This window comes from Gaeumannomyces tritici (assembly GCF_000145635.1).
Source record: "Gaeumannomyces tritici R3-111a-1 unplaced genomic scaffold supercont2.2, whole genome shotgun sequence".
In the NCBI taxonomy this organism is placed as follows: domain Eukaryota; kingdom Fungi; phylum Ascomycota; class Sordariomycetes; order Magnaporthales; family Magnaporthaceae; genus Gaeumannomyces; species Gaeumannomyces tritici.
The window spans coordinates 1,963,976-1,981,590 of record NW_008804546.1 but is presented as its reverse complement, the minus strand read 5'-3'; the positions used below and the strand labels follow the sequence as shown (position 1 = coordinate 1,981,590).

At 61.0% G+C, this 17,615-nt stretch overlaps 3 protein-coding genes across 3 annotated transcripts in view; 1 reads left to right on the top strand and 2 right to left on the bottom strand.

Moving 5' to 3' along the window:
* GGTG_03178 (hypothetical protein) overlaps positions 1–1,024 on the bottom strand; it is a gene marked incomplete at both ends in the record, with an annotated part of 1,964 nt that extends 940 nt beyond the window's left edge. Inside the window, one exon of the mRNA XM_009220956.1 lies at positions 18–1,024. Coding sequence (XP_009219220.1) covers positions 18–1,024 — 1,007 coding nt within the window. The remainder of the gene's footprint in view (positions 1–17) is intronic.
* A 411-nt stretch (positions 1,025–1,435) lies between these two features.
* Positions 1,436–4,129, top strand: GGTG_03177 (hypothetical protein). The gene is made up of 2 exons (XM_009220955.1): positions 1,436–2,659; positions 2,734–4,129. The coding sequence occupies exons 1-2, from the start codon at positions 1,556–1,558 to the stop codon at positions 3,811–3,813; spliced, it is 2,184 nt and encodes a 727-aa protein (XP_009219219.1). The 5' UTR covers positions 1,436–1,555; the 3' UTR covers positions 3,814–4,129.
* GGTG_03176 (dynein heavy chain) lies at positions 3,817–17,593 on the bottom strand. Its single transcript, XM_009220954.1, has 2 exons — positions 16,966–17,593; positions 3,817–16,870 (listed from the first exon to the last, which is right to left on the bottom strand). The coding sequence occupies exons 1-2, from the start codon at positions 17,258–17,260 to the stop codon at positions 4,143–4,145; spliced, it is 13,023 nt and encodes a 4,340-aa protein (XP_009219218.1). The 5' UTR covers positions 17,261–17,593; the 3' UTR covers positions 3,817–4,142.
* Positions 17,594–17,615: the final 22 nt, after the last annotated feature.

The window sequence follows — 17,615 nt, the reverse complement described above, 5'->3', positions numbered from 1 at the left end:
TGGCGTGCTGGCACGACATGCGCGCGTGGTGCCCGCCGCCGCCGCCGCCGTCCGCCGCGTCGGCCACGGCGAGCGCGACGTCGCCCGCCACGAAGCACGTCGGCGCCGACGGCGCCCGGAGGTGCTCGTCGACGCGCACCCGCCCGCTCCGGGCCTCCTTGTCGCCCGGGATCTGCGCCGCGAGCGGGCTGGCCACCGTCCCCGCCGTCCAGACCACGGTGGCCGCCTCGATGCGGTCGCCGCTGGACAGCCGGACCGTCGCGTCGCCACTGCCGCTGTCCTTTTCGATGCCCACGACGGCTGCGCCGAGCCGGACCTCGACGCCGAGGCCCTGCAGCGACTCGGAGATGAAGGGCCGCATCCCGGGAGCCATGTCGGGCGCGATGACGTCGGCGCGCTCCACGACGACGACGCGGATGTTGGGGGAGGAGGAGGAGGAGGAGGCGTCGCTGCCGAGGATGTTGCCGAGGCGTTTGGGCAGCTCGGCAGCCACCTCGATGCCGGTGAAGCCGCCGCCGCAGACCACAACAGTGCCCCGGGTCTTGCTGGGCTCCCTGAGCGCGAGCTGCTTGAAGTGCGATTCGAGCTGCGCGGCCTTCTCGACGCCATCGACGGTAAACGCGTGCTCGAGGCCCAGCACTCCAGCCGGGCGCGAGACGCTTCCGCCCGCTGCGAGGACGAGACGATTGTAGGTTATTGAATGGCTTCCAGAGTTGGTAGTCTCGCCGCCCGAGTACCTGACCTCTTGTTTGGCCGTGTCAATCTCATCAACCATGCCCTGGATGAACCGGACACCCACGGTAGCCAAGATGTCCCCGAGAGGCGCTACTTTGCTGTTGGGGTCCTCCTCGTATAGCCTTGGAAGTATTGCCAGCCTCGGCTGCGGCGCTATCATGGCGATCTCGATGTCGCCGGTGCCTTTGGCAGCGCCTTGCTCGGTGGCCATTGTAATCAGACGCCGGGCGGCGAGGGCGCTGTGGAGGCCAGCGAAGCCGGCACCGATAATGAGGATCCGCTGAGACATTGTCAAGGCCAAGGTGGTGTTGAAATGTGACTGGAGATGAACTTGGATGTTGGTCGTTGTTGTTTGTCAACAGGTGATGACTTGTGTTCCATTGCGAGTACTTTTCAGGAAGAACACAATGTGGTGCTTTAATAGCTTCTCGGCCCCCTGTTGAGAAGGGGCAGCATGCGGGTACTGCTACAACTGTCGAAGCCATGGCCGGGCATCCGGGATGGCTCTTGTTGACGGGTCGGCGATGCACGTAACAGGAGATGGTAAAGCCCACCGAGTTGCCGAGTTGAGGTGAGTCTCGAATTGCCTGAAGTGGAAGCTCACTTTGCTCGTGGTCCGCGTGAGAGCTGGGAAGCCGCATGCTCTTAGTCAGCACCATCGGGTAGCCGAAGTGCTGCTCCGGCGGCTTCATAGCTTCATAGTCGGGTTCCCGAGTCCCCGCTATAGTCCCCGCCCCTTTTCCCGGCTCGCCGTTAGTCCAAGGGCGGCCAACCGCATAGTAGTAGCAGCAATAGCAGGAGACCACAGGAGACCCCAACCATGTCGTCCACCACCAGCAGCACCAGCAACAGCGCCACACCAGCAGCCTCTACCCCCAGGGCGTCGCTGGCCTGCATCCCTTGCCGCGACAGGCACGTGAAGTGCGGAGCCGAGCAGCCCCGGTGCGAGAGGTGCGCCGTCGCCGGCAAGGCTTGCTTCTACACCAAGTCGCGCCGCGGGGGCCTCGACCGCGCAACCCTCACCGCCCGTCGCAAGAGGCGCGCCGAAGCCGAGGCGGCGGCGGCGGCGGCAGCAGCGGCGACAGCAACGAATGCCGCTCAATCGCCCAAAGCACTCCATCCGGGGCTCGAGCTGTCGGATATAGCCGTCGAGGACAATAACGGCTCGCCGACGGCAGGTTTTGGATGGCAACAGCAACAGCAACAGCAACAGCAACAGCAACAGCAACAGCAGTTGCTCGCTTCTCTAGAGCCAACCGATCAACAGTCGCTGTTCGGTCTGCTGGACCCCTTCCTTTTCGACAATGCTGAACCAACATCAGACACGGCCTATATCTACACCGGCACCCCCGAGCCTCCTGCCCCGGATGCCTCCCTGGATCTGTACTACCTCCGATTCCATCGGCTACACCCCTTTGCCCTCCCCCGACCGCGACTGGATCAGCTGCTAGCCGACCCAGCCCGGGCAGCCGAGTTGAATCCCCTGGTCTCGGCCATGCGATATGTCGGCTCCCGCTATGCCGGCCAGCAGCAACAGCAACAACAGCCTTCGTCTGCCCAGCAGCTGCTCGAGCTGGCCCGGACGGGCGGCGACGCCGGGCCCGGCCCGTTCCTGGTCCAGTGCCGTCTTCTGCTCTCCATCGCCCTGTACTGGACCACGGACCCGGCCGAGGCGCGCGCGCTGCTCAACTCTGCTGTCGGGCTGGCCGTGGACCTGGGCATGAACAAGGCCGAGTTCGCCGACGCGTGCGCGGCGGCCGCCGACGGCGACCCGGTGCTGGCCGAGAGCTGGCGGCGGACGTGGTGGCAGCTCATGATCCTGGACGCCTGCATCGCCGCCACGGATAGAGTGCTGGTATTTTGGGTCTGCACCATCGAGAACACGGTCGGTCTGCCGTGCGAGGAGGACGAGTACGAGAGCATGGTGAGTCGACAATGAGCACAGAGCCCCCTGAATACCTACCTACTTACTCACCCTCCCCCTCCTCCTCCAACCAGATCATCCCTCCCACAAGGACGATCGAGGAAATGGACTCGCGCGACCTCGAAGCCGACAGCCCCGCCTTCTCCTCCTTCGCCTACCTCATCGACGCCTACCGCAGCGCCGCCGCCGCCCTGGCCGCCCTGGCGCCGCCGACGGACCCCTCGGGCTCCTCGCGCGTGCTGCACGAGACCGACGCCGTCCTCGACGCCTGGCTCCTGCTCCTGCCCGAGTCCAAGCGCGACGCCCTGGCCGCCTCGGGCGACGCCGTCGACGAGCTCATGTTCCAGGCCCACATGGTCGTCAACACCGTCGTCCTCACCGCCCACCGCCCCCACTCCCGCATCCTCTTCCACCCGGCCGAGCGCCTGTCCACCTGCGTCGTCTACCCGGCCCCGCTCCCGGCCGCGCGCGAGTCGCTCATCATCCACACCACGCGCTGCCTGCGCGCCATCGAGGCCCAGGTCCGCCTCCTGACGACCCTCCCGCCCTCCTCCTCGGCGCACAACAGAAGCGGCGGCGGCGGCGGCGGCAGCGGCGGCGGCTGCAGCAGCCGCCCGGGTGCCGGCTTCGACAGGTCCCCCTTTGTCGTCTGCCAGCTCGCCACGGGCGCCGTGCCGCTCCTGGCCGCCTGCCGCTCCGTCCTGACGGGGCCCCGCATCGCCGTCGCCCGGAGCCAGCTGCGCCTCGTCATCGCCTGCCTCAAGGCCCTGGCCGAGGTCTGGCCCCGCGTCGACCGCTACGTCCGGGAGCTGCAGGAGCTGGCTCGGCTGATGCTGCTGCGCCCGCCGCCGCCGCCGCCGGCGTCTGTGGCGGCGGTCGGGGCTGCGGCAGTGTCGTCGCTGCACTATGGTAGTAGTAATAGTAACGGCAACGGGAGCAGCGGTGCGAGTGTGGCCACGTCGACGCCTACCCCGCCCACGCCACCACCGCCGCCGCCGCCGCCGCCACTCGCTGACGACGGGGGAATGGGCGACTGGTTGCTGAGCGACGTCGCCGCGGCAATAACTGCGTTTCCCGTGCAAAACACGCCGCTTTGGAGCGGCTGCGAAAACTTGCTACTGTCTGGCTGCGACTTGTCACTGTGGTCAACATGATGTGGAAGGCTTTCTTCGCTTGATTTTGACCACTCTGAATGCCTCGGTAGTCTATCGTCTGGTCCGTAGAATCTCGAAAAAAGGCATCCTAATATTGTGGTAATAGAGAGGGTGAATGGCAGGGGTATCAGACAATGGGATGGCATAACATGAACGATAGATACACCATTCTCCTCTCGATAGCCGTCTAAAAGTTGTCTCAATCATCTCAAAGCAGGCGGGGGATGGCCCAACAGAGGCGAACTATAAAAAAAAAAAGTACGGAACAAATCTGATAAACATAAAAAAAATGAGTAGGCATAAAAGCCCAGGCTCCTCGACTCTCGACCTTAGCTCTCCACCGTCAGCTGCTCGCCCTCGTCGAGCAGGTCCGTCACCTTCTTGACGTTCTGAATCAGCGACTGCCCAAGCCCGACGAGCAGCAGCTTCTCCGCGTTGGCCGGCAGGCCTAGATACGTGGGCGGCTCGCGCTCGGGAAGGCCCTGGATCCACGACATGAAGTCCTGCATCGACGTGCCCTGCGGCACCACCAGGTCGCCGCCCGACTCCTCGGCCCCCGCCGCCTCCACCAGCTTGTGGTTGATCTCGTACGCCTCGGGCGTGAGGAACTTGTGGATCAGCTGCCTTAGCATCTTGTAGTCGCCCTCGTCGTCGATCTTGCCTCCATACATCTCCGTGATGAGGTAGCGGATCATGTCCCACGGTATGTTCTGCGGCGCAATGTTGGTTCGCTTGTTGGACGCCGTGTCGATCCACGTGTCGATGATGAAGGCCGAGCACTCGTAGTCGCTGTCGTTGAACTCCCAGAAGCCCTTCCAGCCCAGGCTCGGCGCGTACCGCAGCCGCTCCTGCACCACCGCGTGTAGAAACGACAGGAGCAGGTACAGCCTGGTGCGCTCGACGGGGCTCTTGGCCGGCCTGGCCGAGAGGGACGACATCGAGTCCTTCATGTTGGCCCGGACGCCGGCCGGCTGCTCGTACATGAGCACACGCGACGCCCGCAGCAGGTTGACGGGAATCTTGGTACTCGACTCCATCGACAGGAAGAGGCGGAAGTCGGGGTGCGGGTTGAGCGACTCCATGCGCTTCTCCAGGCTCTGTAGCCACGTTGGCGCCAGGTGCACGTTTTTGACCAGGACCCACGATCCCGTCTGCGCCGCGTTGCTGAGCGACTTGTCGGCGCTCGCGAGGCCTTCGTTGGAGCCCATGGCGATGTTGGTGCACCTCACTCCGCGCCGCTCCACCAGAGAGTCCACCTTGTAGCTGGCGTCGAAGCCGGGGCTCGAGACCAGCGCCACCGGCCGCGTCGGCGGCACCTGCGACACCGTCGCCCCCAGGTCCTCCACCACGTCCAGCAGCCCCTCTCCGAAGACGAGCACCGCGAACCGCTCCGCCGCCGGAACGAACCGGTCCATGCGGAAGAGCTTGACCATGAGCAGCGAGAGCAGCGCCTTGTCGTTCATCCACGTGTCCTCTTCCCACACCTGCGGCACAAAGTTCTCGGCCTGCTCCTCCGTCAGGAACTTGTCCCAGCTGGCGCTCGGCACCTTCTCCAGCTTGTCCTTGAGCGCCGACAGCCGCGATGCCTTGGCGAACACCTGGTCTCTGGCATCCTTGTTGGAAGACAGGTCTGCGCCCGGCACCTTTTCGTCGAGAATCATGTCAATGAGACGTCGGTCCATCCTGTAGGGAGAGGCCTGGGCCAAGAGGATGGCGAGCGTGATGCGGTCCTTCTGCAGCAGGCCAAGCGCCGTGCGCTGGTAGGCCGTCACGAAGAGGTCTTGGACTATGACGTCCCGGCGCTTGACATAGTCCGTCTCGGCCGCTAGACGCGGGTTCTCGCGCAGCACCGTATGGAAGATGTCGAGGAAGTACTGCAGCGAGAGTCGGTAGAAGTGGTTCAGGTAATGGAGCTGCTCCAGTACGGCGAAGACGGCACTGCAGGACCGCGCGATGATGTCGTAGCCCTTGGTGATCTCCTCCACCTCGGCCATGACACCCTCGGTGTTGCTCATCTTGGCCGAGATATCAGCCGCCTCCTTCTTGAGCGTCTCGAGCGTCCTGAGGACGTTGTCGTCATCGAGGATGTTGCCGCGGGACTCGTTGAGCGCCTGGAGGAGGCGCTTCTCGAGCTGGCGCAGATGCACCTTGAACTCGCCCTGCAGCTTGATGAGGTTGGACCGCCGCTCGTCGACATCGGGCCGCTCCGACTTGAGCACCTCGTTGAGCGACTGCGTCTGCAGACTGCTCTGCGTGACCGTGAAGTTGACAAACGTCGTGCGACTGCAAATGTCGGGCGCAAACGTGGCCGACGGGTCCCGCGTCGACAGGTAGAGCTTGAACGCGGGCGAGAAGTCGATCTCCTGCCTGCCGAGCTGGATGAGCACACGCCCGCCCGTCTTCTGGTACTCCTTGTTGAGCACGTGGTTGAGCACGGGGTCGAGGTGCTCGGCGTCCTGGATGAGGATGGGGTTGCCGAAACGGAGTGAGCTCTCGAGCTGCTTGGTGAAGGAGTCGTCCAGGAAGCTGGTGACGGTTAGGCGCCGCTCCTTGCTCTCCTTCTGCAGGAACTCGGTAACACGACCCGATGGGTCGATGATGAGCGGGTACCGGTTGAAGCGCTTGAGGATGATGGCGTTCTCCGTGCACAGATCGTCCACGGGGAGCGAGTTGGCCTGCCATCCGAGCCGCTCGTCGGCCGTCGACAGGTACTCGGTCACGGGGTTGTGCTGCTTGATGCTGATGCCCGAAAGCTGCAGCTGGTGGAGCCAGTCCTCCATCATTGACTTGCGAAACATCTGGTCGTAGAGACCGCTGTAGGCCAGGAAGGCCGCGGCGACCAGGACGTCGCCGACGAGCGTGCTGATCTGCGTTTCGAAAGACTTGCTGCCCTCCTCCCAGCGAACCCTCTCCGACGAAAGGCTGTCGAGGAGCTTGACGCTGCGGTCGACCTTGGACTGCACCCCAGTCATCTCGCCCTTGATGGCCTGCGTCTCGCTCACGAGCTCGGCGTACTCGAGCTTGTACGTCGCAATGCTCTTCTCCAGGTTCGCGATGTTGTCCTCGACCGCCTTGGCGTTCGCCCTCGTCTGAAGAGCCTGGTCCTCGAGCTGGGCCACCTCCTCGCGCAGGGGGCCGACACGGTCTAGGATCTCGGCGTAGTTGACCTGCGCCTCAACCCACTGCACCAGGGAACCGCAGGCCTTGCTCGAGAAGTTGACCTTTTCGTACGTGAAGGCCGGGTTGGCAAGGAACTCATTGCGCATCTTCAACCGCAGCGACTTGGTCATCTGCCTCTCGTTGTCAAAGTTGACGATGCTGGCGATGAAGTCGTCTCGTCTCACCACCGCCTGGATGCTCTTCCAGTCCGTCACCTTGTGCCCGATCAGCGTGCACACTGAGTCGAGGGCCAGCTTGACACCCTGGGGCGGAGAGCTCATGGACCGGACCTCCGTCAGGTGCTGGCGTTTGATGGCGCTGACGCTAGCCTTGGCTTCTTCGACCGCTGGCTCCGCCTTGGCTAGGTCCTCGAGCACCACCTTCTTTCGCGAGGCCACCTCGGACTCTTGCACCTCGAGAGCCTTCTGCAACTCGAGGGACGCGGCCTTGCGTTGTTCCGCCTCGCGCTGGTCGGCCACCATGTGCTGCAGCTTCTCGTTCGCCTCGGCGTCTTTGCGCTCGAGCTGCGTCTTCTTCTCAGCCAGGCTGACGCGGAGATCGCGCACCTTGTCCACCGTGTCCCGGAGCTTCTCGAGACCGACGTTGAGATGGCGCTGCTGCTCCTCGAGGTCCTCCCGCTTTTCATTATAGAGCTTGACGTACTGGGCCACAAAGTCCAGGTAGTGTCGCGGCGTGAGGAAGGTGACCTTGTTCTGCTGCTTGAGGAGCTTGGCGTTGAATCGTGCCAGAGAGTGATGGATGTGCACCATCGAGTTGACGACGGCCTCACGGTGAGACGGGGGTAGGTTGATGCCGCTGTAGGCGATGGGGATCGTGTCCGGAGCCTGGAAGCTGGGCCGGTCGAGATCGACCGACTGGGTCAGCTCGTGGCCGACCTGGAACAGAGCCTGGTCGGACCAATCACCGAACCAGTTGAGCACGCAACGGTTGAAAAGAGCGGGACTGGTGGCGGCCTTGGAGCCGAGGCCGTCCTCGGGAGGGTTCATGGTGAAGACCACGTGGAGGTTCTTGACAATTTGCGCCGTGAACCACTTGTACAGCTCCTCCTGCGAGTCCAGCAGCAGGCCCTGGCGCTGGGCACCCTCCTTGCATTGCGTCATGAGAGCGGCCAGATCGTCGCCTTCGAAGAGACCGGGAACCTCGGCGTTGGCGAGCAGCGTGTTCATCCTCTCGAGGAACCCCGAGTCGAGCACGTTGGACTCGTCCATAATGAAGCAAAGCTTCTCGCCCTTGCAGCCGCAGCGGCGGAGCACTTCTCGGAGGTCGTCGTCGAAGTCCTCGCCCGAGTACTTGCCGTGCACTTTGATCTGGAACACCTTCAGGCCGTTCATCCAGGCGACGAACCGGGAAAGCGTGGTCTTGCCACTGCCGCTGACTCCAATCAGGATCAGATGGCCTTGGGGCTGGCGGAACACACGGTCGATGCGGAGCACATGCTCGAGCACATCGTTGAAGAGAATGAGCGGAACGTCCACCTCCTCCTCGCAGAACGTCTTGAGTCTGGCCTTGACGAAGTCGCGGAGCTGCTCCCGGTCGACGGGGACGTAGTTCTTCGAGAGCCAGTTGGAGAAGAGGATGGGCCCGCCAAGAGCGTTGGTCTCGTCAATGGTTGGGAAGTAGGTGAGAGCGATGCGCCGCACGGCGTCCTCGGTCCACTTGCGTTCGTCCTCGGCCACAAGACGGTCCTGGAAGAGACGCAGGGCTTCGTGCGCCCAGATGCGGATGAGGCCTTCGATGGAGAGCGTCTCGAGCGGCCGGATGGCCTCGTACACGCCGCGCACCCACCTAGTGAGCTCACGAGGACTGTAGACATAGTGGGGCTGGATCTTGGGGGTGAAGCGCTGCTGCGACTCGAGATAGAACCTGACCATGGCTTGTGTGATTGCCTCCGAGTATCCGCGGAGCGAGGGGATGATCTTGAGCACGGCCGAGTTGAAGGTTCCGTAAATTTGCTGCAGCGAGAGCTCGCCAGGGTAGTCGACCATGATAAGTGGAGCGTGGCGTAGGAAACGCGCGCCCATGGGGGTACGGCCAGCGTCGGTCGGAGGGTTGCAAGCTCCGACGAACTGAATACGGTCCAGCGTAACCCACGACTTGTCCGAGGTCCTCCAGAAGCCGTTGTGCTCAACCAGCTGGCGGAGGAACGAGATGGCGCGCTGCGTCCCGTACTTGTCGGGGGCGGGCAGGTTGATCTCGTCGCAGAAGACGACGAGCCAACGCCCGATCTGGGTGGGCGAGAGGACGACTCCGTTAAGCGTCTTCTTGTACTCGCAGTACTGCTCAAACGTCTTGATAAGGAGGTCGGGTGTGGTCGCGCTCGAGAAGTTGAGGCCAACAACCTCCATATTGGGCAGCTTCCTGAGGGCGCTGAAAAGTGTCATGGTCTTGCCGGAACCAGGAGGGCCGCAAAGGAGCAGCGGCTTGTGCTCTGCAAGCCACGAGTACAAGACATCCTCGTGCCTGACCGTGTCGAGGGTTGGGATGACAACGTCCGTCTGCGTGATGGAGTGCGTGTTGACCTCGATCGAAGGTACCTGGCTTTGCCAGGGTGTCCAGTCGCCCTTGGGCAGCGACACGTCAAAGTCGATCAGCGAGCTTGAGCCGTCCAGTGGCGGTGATCCAAAGGTGGCAAGGCCGCAAACGCGGTCCCCAAAGACCTTACGATCGTTCAGGGGGCAGTCGCCCGTGAGAGCCCACACCAGGGCGAGAAGGAGCTTCTTGCAGATGTAGGACTCAACCTGCTCCGGCTCCAGGGCGAAGTCGCTGTGCTGGGTGTTGTACTCGATCATATCGCGGACAGCTTTGTTGAGCAGGGAGAAGAGCGTGTTGAGAACGCGTGCGATGGTGAACTCCATGATGTGGTTGTAGCCCTCGGCCTCCTTCAGTGCCTCGAGGATGAAGTTGTCAGTGGTGAGGTACTCCTTGAGCAGGTCCGCGGCATGCCTCTGCACGGTAAGGGCCTTCTCGGCGCTCTGGCCCGTGGCCACGACGTCCTCGTCAAGGTCCTCAAAGGCAACGGACTTCAGGGTCTCGAGGTAATTGTCGACCATCATGCTTGGAGTGACGGTATCCTCGCTGAACCAAACCATACCGCAGCGAGACACGGTGGCGAGGGTCGCGTATTTGAGGTTCTCCACCTCGAACATGATGCGCACGTTCGCGGGCAGGTTGAGACGCTCTCCGTTGGGAAGCGTGAGGAGCTTGTTGTCATCGAGCACACTGTTCAAGTTCTCAACCCACTCCGGGTCGACATCCCCGTCGAATACGATCCAGTGGCGCTTCGAGTCCTCACCACGCAGGTTGTCGACAATCTTTCGCAGGATGCTAGTGAACAGACCGTCGGTCCATTCACGCGTGGTCGAGTCAAGATTTCCGTAGAGGGCCTCCTTGGACATGACCTTGGAGTCGATGATATGCGACACGCCCTCAACGCCCTCCACCTTCTGCAGGGCGTCGAGAAGCAGCGTCCAGGCGGCAGACTTTCCGGATCCCGAGCTTCCCACCATCATGACACCGTGGTGGATGCCCTGGATTTGGTACAGCTGCAAGATCTTGGTCATCCAGGTATCGTTGACAACCAGCTGCCTCTCATCCGCCAGGCCACGGATCGCCTCTTCGAGCTTTTGCAGGTTCGCTGGCACATACGATATCCCTGGGAAGCAGACCTCCTCAATTCCGCTCATAATCTCAACATCGGACTTGATCAGCTTCGGAGCAATTGTTTCTCGAATCGACTGGACAAGAATCTCGGGCTCGACGACCTCCTCGGAGCCGATGCCACCGTCGCTATTGGTGAGCCTAGCTCGCTTGAGTCCACCAGAGCTCACAAGGACGCTCTTCAACGCACGAAGGCCGAAGTCGTAATGGGCCTGCTTGGAAAGTTTGGCGCCGCACTGGTCGAAGAAGGGCACTGTCTGCTTGGACAGCTGCTTGGCCTGGTTGAAGCCCTGCGAGTAGAGCATGACTTCCGCAATGAGCTCCTTGTCCGGCTTGGACATTGCGACACTGCGGAACAGCTTCTTGAGGTTGTCTGGCAAGTTAGAACGACCGGCATAGCCCGGGTTCATGGTGATGAAGATGCCAGTGTTCGCATTGACATGCAGCTGGCGCCCAATCAGTTCGATCTGGGCCTTCTCGTCCTCGACACCCTGCTTGAGACCCAGCTGGATGTTCTGGATCTGCTGCGACACAGCCGACAGAATCCTCTCCTCGAGACGGTTGAACTCGTCGAAGCAGCCCCACGCGCCGACCTGGCAGATACCCAGGAAAATGCGGCCCATGGCCTGGAAGTCGAACGTGTCGTCACAGCAGAAGACGAGCGTGAACCTTCCCAGCTGCACACCAAGCGCCTTGACTGATTCTGTCTTTCCAGTTCCGGCGGGACCGTATGGCGATCCACCGAGGCGCTGGCAAAGAGCCTGCGTGAGCGTCAGGAAACACCTGTCGGTAAGCGGGGTGCGGACGAGGCGCTCGGGCACGCCGAGGTACTCGAAGCCGTAGGCAAGCTTGGCGTTGGCCATCTTGATGTGGAGGCGCTGGAGGAAGTCGCCCTCAGGAGAGTAGACATAGCGCATCTGCAGCAGCCACATGTAGTGTGTGGGCGTGCTGGCGTTGAGGCCGACGAGCCTCTCGATCACATCGCGCTGGTGCACGCACTCTGTGATGAGCTGCTCGCACTTCTTCCTCATCAGCACCTCGAGGTCGCCCAACACCGTGTCTGCGAGGAGTCGCAGCACCTGGACCTCCTTTTCGAATAGGGACTGGAGAGTGCCGCCACCCTCGGTGAGCGACTGATCCACAGCCGTGGTCCACACGGCCTGGGTGGCCAGCACGACGATCTGGCTGGGATATACCTCCATGAATTCTATGAGTGCCGCCTTGTCGACGTCGGAGCTGTTGAAGATCGGGGTGTACTGCTCGACGGCCTCCGCCAGCAGCTCGGCCAGCGCCGACTTCATTCCGTTCTCTAGCAGTGCCAGCCAGTCGTTGATGCGTGGCGTCTTGAGAACGGAGATCTCCTTCTTGAGCCGCACAACCTCGCCCTCTTTAGACGTGAAGCCAGAGATTATCGCCTCATCGTCCATGATGAGACCCGACAAGCCCGCGAACATCTTCTTGAAGTGCTTTGCAATGCGAAGGGTGTCGTTGCTGTTGCCAATCATCTCCAGCAGGTCCTCGTCACCGACGAAGTAGAACCGAGGGAAGGATACCCGCTCCTTCTCCAGGTACTCTCCAAGGGCTTTTTGGATCTTGTTGAGGAGATCAGCCAGACGCTCGAGCGACTTCTGGACGCCAGGGATGTTGAGCACGTCGAGGACATATGGCTGTTTGTACACCTTCTTCATCACCGACGAGAACTCGGTGTTGATGTTGTTGAACCTAACAGACTCGGTCGGGAGAAGGTGCTTGATGTCGGCGTTGCCGGTAAACACACCCTCGAGATACACCCACTGGCGCTGGACATCGATCCAGACGTCGAAAAGCACGTGCACACGGTTGAGCTTGTCCTCCCAAGACGACGCCTCCTCTTCGAACTCTTTGTAGTAGGGAGAGTGCTTCATGGCCTGGAGTGAGTTGAGGTTCTCGCTGCACTTGGCGAAGAGGTCGTCCCAGCCCTTGATCAGACGGCACTTGTTCTGGTAGTTGACAAGATCCAGGTTGTAGCCAGTCCATATCTCCCTAACCTGCTTGAGGAACTCCTCGAGTGCCATCTCTCCCTGGGCCTGGGCGATAATGTCCTTAATGATGGTCTCGGTGGCGACGAGGTTCAAGTCCCAGACGTCGCCCAGAGTCATGGACACCGGGGAGTATCGCTTGTTTGGCTTAATCTGCTTGTAGATCTTGGTCCAGTGTCTGTCACGCACAGCCTCAGACTTGAGATCGGTGAGGAGGCTGTTGACCTTGAGGTACGTGCGGAGAATGTTCTGAATATGCTCGAAAGCGGCGTACTGGCGCATGCGGCTAGGCATCTCCTTGGTCATCTTGATCAGGCCGTCGATGGCGGCCCTGATCTTCCGAGGCTGGACGCTGTTCCACAACATTTCGCGGAGTTCGTTCAAATTCTTCCAGATGAGCGACAGCGATGCCCAAACCGACTTGAAGTCGTTGACTTCCTCGAGGATGGCGTTGAGGGACGTGTCGGGATCGGCAGGGATGTCGAGCGCCTCCTTTGCCTTGGCGATGCCGATAGACTGGTTCTGCAGCTGGGTGATCCTCTGCTCGAACGAGGCGAGAGTCGCCGACGCCTCGTCAGGAGGAATCGTGCCCGAGACCGGTTTCTCATCGTTCCACTGCACCGAGACCTCCCTGATCTTTTCTCGCACAAGCTGGTCCTCGGCGTTGATCTTGGCCAGTAGTGCATCGGTCTGGTCTTGGATCACCTTCGATCGGCGGGCGAGCAGGTCGTTGAGAGCCTCCCAGAGGCCGTCCACCTGCTGGGCGTGCAGCCAGTCATTGGGGAATTGGTATCGCTGCCGCACGAGCGTCGACTCGCCCTGGCGGAACGTTTCAACCTCTGGTGCCCAGAGCTTAACTTGGCGTTTGCAGGTCTGGACAACCGTGATGAACTGAACGGCCTGATCTGTGGATGATGCCTCGAGTCGCTGGTTCTCCAAGTCGTTGCGGGCCTTTTCAATCTCGGCATGAACCTCCCTCAGGCGGTTGCCCAGCCGGCTGGCGAACTTGATCAGGATGTCATGCTGCCACTGGTCGTACTTGGCGTTGACCTTGGTCTGCACCTGGTCGTAGTCGATGGTGATGTGGCCAAAGGAGCGGCTAACCTCGGTAGTGTCGAAGGTCTGCCGTGTCTTCCTGATCTCTTGGAGCAGCTGCAGCCACTTCGCCAGCTGGTCTCCCAGGATGTCATAAACTTGCTCAGACTGGAGATCCCAGAGAGACTGAAAGCGTAGCCACTCGTTGACGTAGTTGTTGATCTCCAGCAGCTTCTTCTCGACCGAATCCTGGACCCTCGAGAGCATGTCGGTGCACTCGGCGGGCAGATCGTCAAACCGCGCCTCGTCCGTCGTGGTGGTGGTGATGCTCATTTGGTACCTGGTGGCCTTGATCTTCTTCTGGTGACAGATGATGCCGAGCCATTCTTGGAGCTGCAGGTACCAGCTAGCCCGAGCGAATGCCAGGGGAGGATCGAGGTAAATGAGCTGGTTCCGCATGGTAATCTCGTGCACCAACCTCCTCATGGTAGGAATTCCGGGCTTCGCTTCCGAGGGGTCGGCTTGGCTCCTTCTCCTGTCTTCGGAAACGTCCTCCTCGAAAGCCTCGATCCACGCCTGGATCGCCCTCTGGAGGCGCGTAAGCAGAATTGACTTGATCTGGCCGTTTACCCTCTTGACCCAGTACCCGAGATTGACGTATTGCTCCAGGTTCAGCGTATCAACACCTTTTTGAATAGCATCCAGACGGTCCTCAAACGCCTTGGCCTCGTAAGGGCACGTGCCGAGCTCCATCAGGGCCTTCTGAATGTTTTGGTGCACCGAGGCCAGAGTAACCGTTTTTGTCTGCAGCAGGGAGACCTTGGAGGCAAAGTCACGGATGAACATGACGTGTTTGCTCTCACCCTTTCCCAGGCTCCGGTCAAGGCCGCCGTTGGCCAGCTTTGCGGGGTTGAAGTGAAGCTCATACGAATTCACAAATGACTCCCACTTCAGAGGTACACCCTTGACGACAAGTGCTTGGACCTCGTTGCGGTGGCCATTGAGAAGCATCGAGACCTGGGACATCTCGGAGATCTGGCGGGTGGTTTGCGCGAACGTCCGGACGCTCTCCATGAGACTGACGGCGTAGGGATAGACACGCTTCGCCTCCTTGGCCACATTGCTGATCTGATGGGGTATCGCGTAGCCGAGCCAGATGAGGTTCCGCGTCTCCTTGAACAGTGCAATGACATGGGGGTCGAAATTCACCACGAGCTCGAGGGTGTTTCCGGCCGAGCGGATCCTGTGGACGCTAAAGAGCAGACCCGCGATGGACGCGTGCTTACGTCGGGCATCCTCCATCCATGCCTGGTAGATGGGACGGGTATCCAGCTTCTTGCGGAACAGTCGGCTCTCCGAGTACAGCTTTTGGCCTTCGGCGTGGAGAGACCAGTCTGCACCAAGGACGTCCTCGACCTTCTTCATGTACCCATCCAGCTGCTGCTCGATCTGGCGAGCCCAGATGATAGCACCTGCGACCGGGGGCAGGTCGTGGAGCTGGGCCATGGCGTGGGCCTCGGAGTGGCCGTACTGCTGCTTGAAACGCTCGTGCAGAGCCGCGATGGCCTGCTTGACGTTGTCGATGAGCTGGGTCTGGTACTCCGCAATGGCGCCACGGATCTTGGGGCGGACGAAGAGGGCATTAAACTTTGAGAAGACACGGAACATCTCGTTGGCGTTCTTTGCAGTTGCCAGTCGGTCACGCAGCTTTGCGATGATGGAATTCTCGACACGCGATGTCCGCTCGTTGTACACGTTCTCTGCCCTCACCCATCTTGCCGTGCCCTCGCTCGAGACGTCCAGGAGATCAATGTGACGGAGACCCTCCCACGCGGCCTCGACTTCCTTAATGGCGGCCACGTCGCCCATCTCCTCCGCCATGAGAGAGCCATTTGGCCCCTCGACAGAACCGTTGGCCGAGGGCTTGGGTGTGAGGACATTCAAGATGGTCCGCTGAAGCTGCTCATGGTTGTCACGGAAATTGCTGACATATTTGAGCCGGTTCTGGAGCTCGATATGCTTTGGGTTGAACTTGATGGGGATGAACTTCTCGGTACGACGACGCATGACCTCGCGAGCTACGTTGGTGAACTCCTTGACATTCTCATCCCACGTCACGAAGATTGCTTCAGTCGCCTTCATAACAGCGGTGAATTGCGTGTAGTCAAGATCGACGAGCTCTGTGCCGGGAAGCAGCCGGTGCAGAACCTCGTCCAAGTCCTCCGATATCGCATCGACCAGCGCGAGCGACCGGCGGATGGGGTAAGGGCAGATCTTAAGTTTCTTGTTCAGATGGTTGAATATCTGCTCGATGGTGACCTCAACCCTCGACAGCGACGTTGTGGACAGCAGCTCATCAAGGGGGAAGTCGCGCATCAGCTGGTTGTACTTCTGGACCTTGTCCATGGCCTCTTTCAGGCCTGTGTCGGCCGAGAAGCTGACAGTTGCCTGAAAACGCTTTGCTTGCTTCAAGATCTCGAGGGTGAGCATAACGCCCTCACCCCTCAGTTGAGCCTCGATACCCTCAAGAGCAGACTCCATTGACAGCCAAAAGTTGATCTCCTGGTTTGCCCTTCCTGTCGTTGGGTCGCGCGTCATCTTGGTTATGACCTGGATGGACTTGATCCAGTTGTTCACCGTAGCCTGTAGGTTGTTGAGGAAGTGACTGTCGTGGAGCAGGCTGCTGGGAATCAGCTCCAAGCTCGGTCGGGTGTTGCGCGACGCAGCCTCGTCCAGGGCCGTCTGAACTATGGGGTGGAACGGCAGTGCGACCTCGGGGATCTCGACATTCTGCTGGAGGTGGGACAGGCTCAGCTCCAGCTCTGTCCAGCGCTTCTTCGTGACCGGGATACCAGTCTTGGCATCCACATCTGCCCTGCCTCTTGCGCCCGTTGCCGTCTGCTGACTCTTGGTGCTGGCGTCGAAGTAGGGCGCGAGGCCGTTGTGGAGGTAAAGCTGCAAGATCTCGAACGGTGAGGCCGACGGGCCCTGATCTCCGGTGGTGGACGCAAGGTATGCGGGGCCGGGCAGGTTCAACATCTGAATCTGGGCCACAAGCGGGATGCTGGGGTCGAGCGGCTGCGGCCGCTTGAGAAGGCTGAGATAGGCGACCACGGTCGCCGACGCCGACATGTCGTGGACGATGTTGAATTTGTGCCCTGGGGCTTCTGAAAGCAGAGAAACGGTCGGGTTAGTTAAGGGCATTCGTGCGTGTGGGTAGACACCAAGTAGAGCCAGGGCACAGCATGGCGGCTGCACCTACTTGAGTCGTCATCGGCCTCTTCTATCGTGGGAGCCGACGTCATCTCCTTCTGGATCAGCAGGGAGACCTGCGGCTCGTTGGCGAAGCGGGTGCATCGGTGAAGCGTATCCGAGTAGAAGGCGTTGGAGAGCAGGCTGTCCGGGGCCTCGAGCTCCTCGCGGGTGGCGCCCAGGGCGGCCCCAAGCACTATCCTCAAGTGCTCGACGAGCTTCCCGCCGTCCATTGTGGGAAATGCGGGCGGCCCGACGCCGTTGGCGCCAGGACTCACGACCTGGGTCGAGGGGACGACGTCCATGGTCGGCGGTCGCTGTCGCTGTCGCGACTGCTGCGAATATGTCTTGTTTGCTGATCTAGGGGACCGGCGAGGTCATGGCTTGTGATGCGTGGGGTATAGGGAGGTTGTATTAAAGTCGGCACTTGGAGAAAGGTAATATCCGGTGAGGGACCGCGTTTGCTGGGGGGAGGCCGTATGCGGGAAAAGGGACTGCACGAGTCGGAGCGAAAGGAAGAAATCAAAACGATGGGTATCACGCGTCGAGAGCCGTTCCTCTGATAGGCAGACTAGAGCAAGAGTTGGTGGATGGTGGTAAGGAGTGTGAGGAAGCGGTGCTTTGCTCATGACTTTTCCCCTTCATTCCACACTCCCGCAA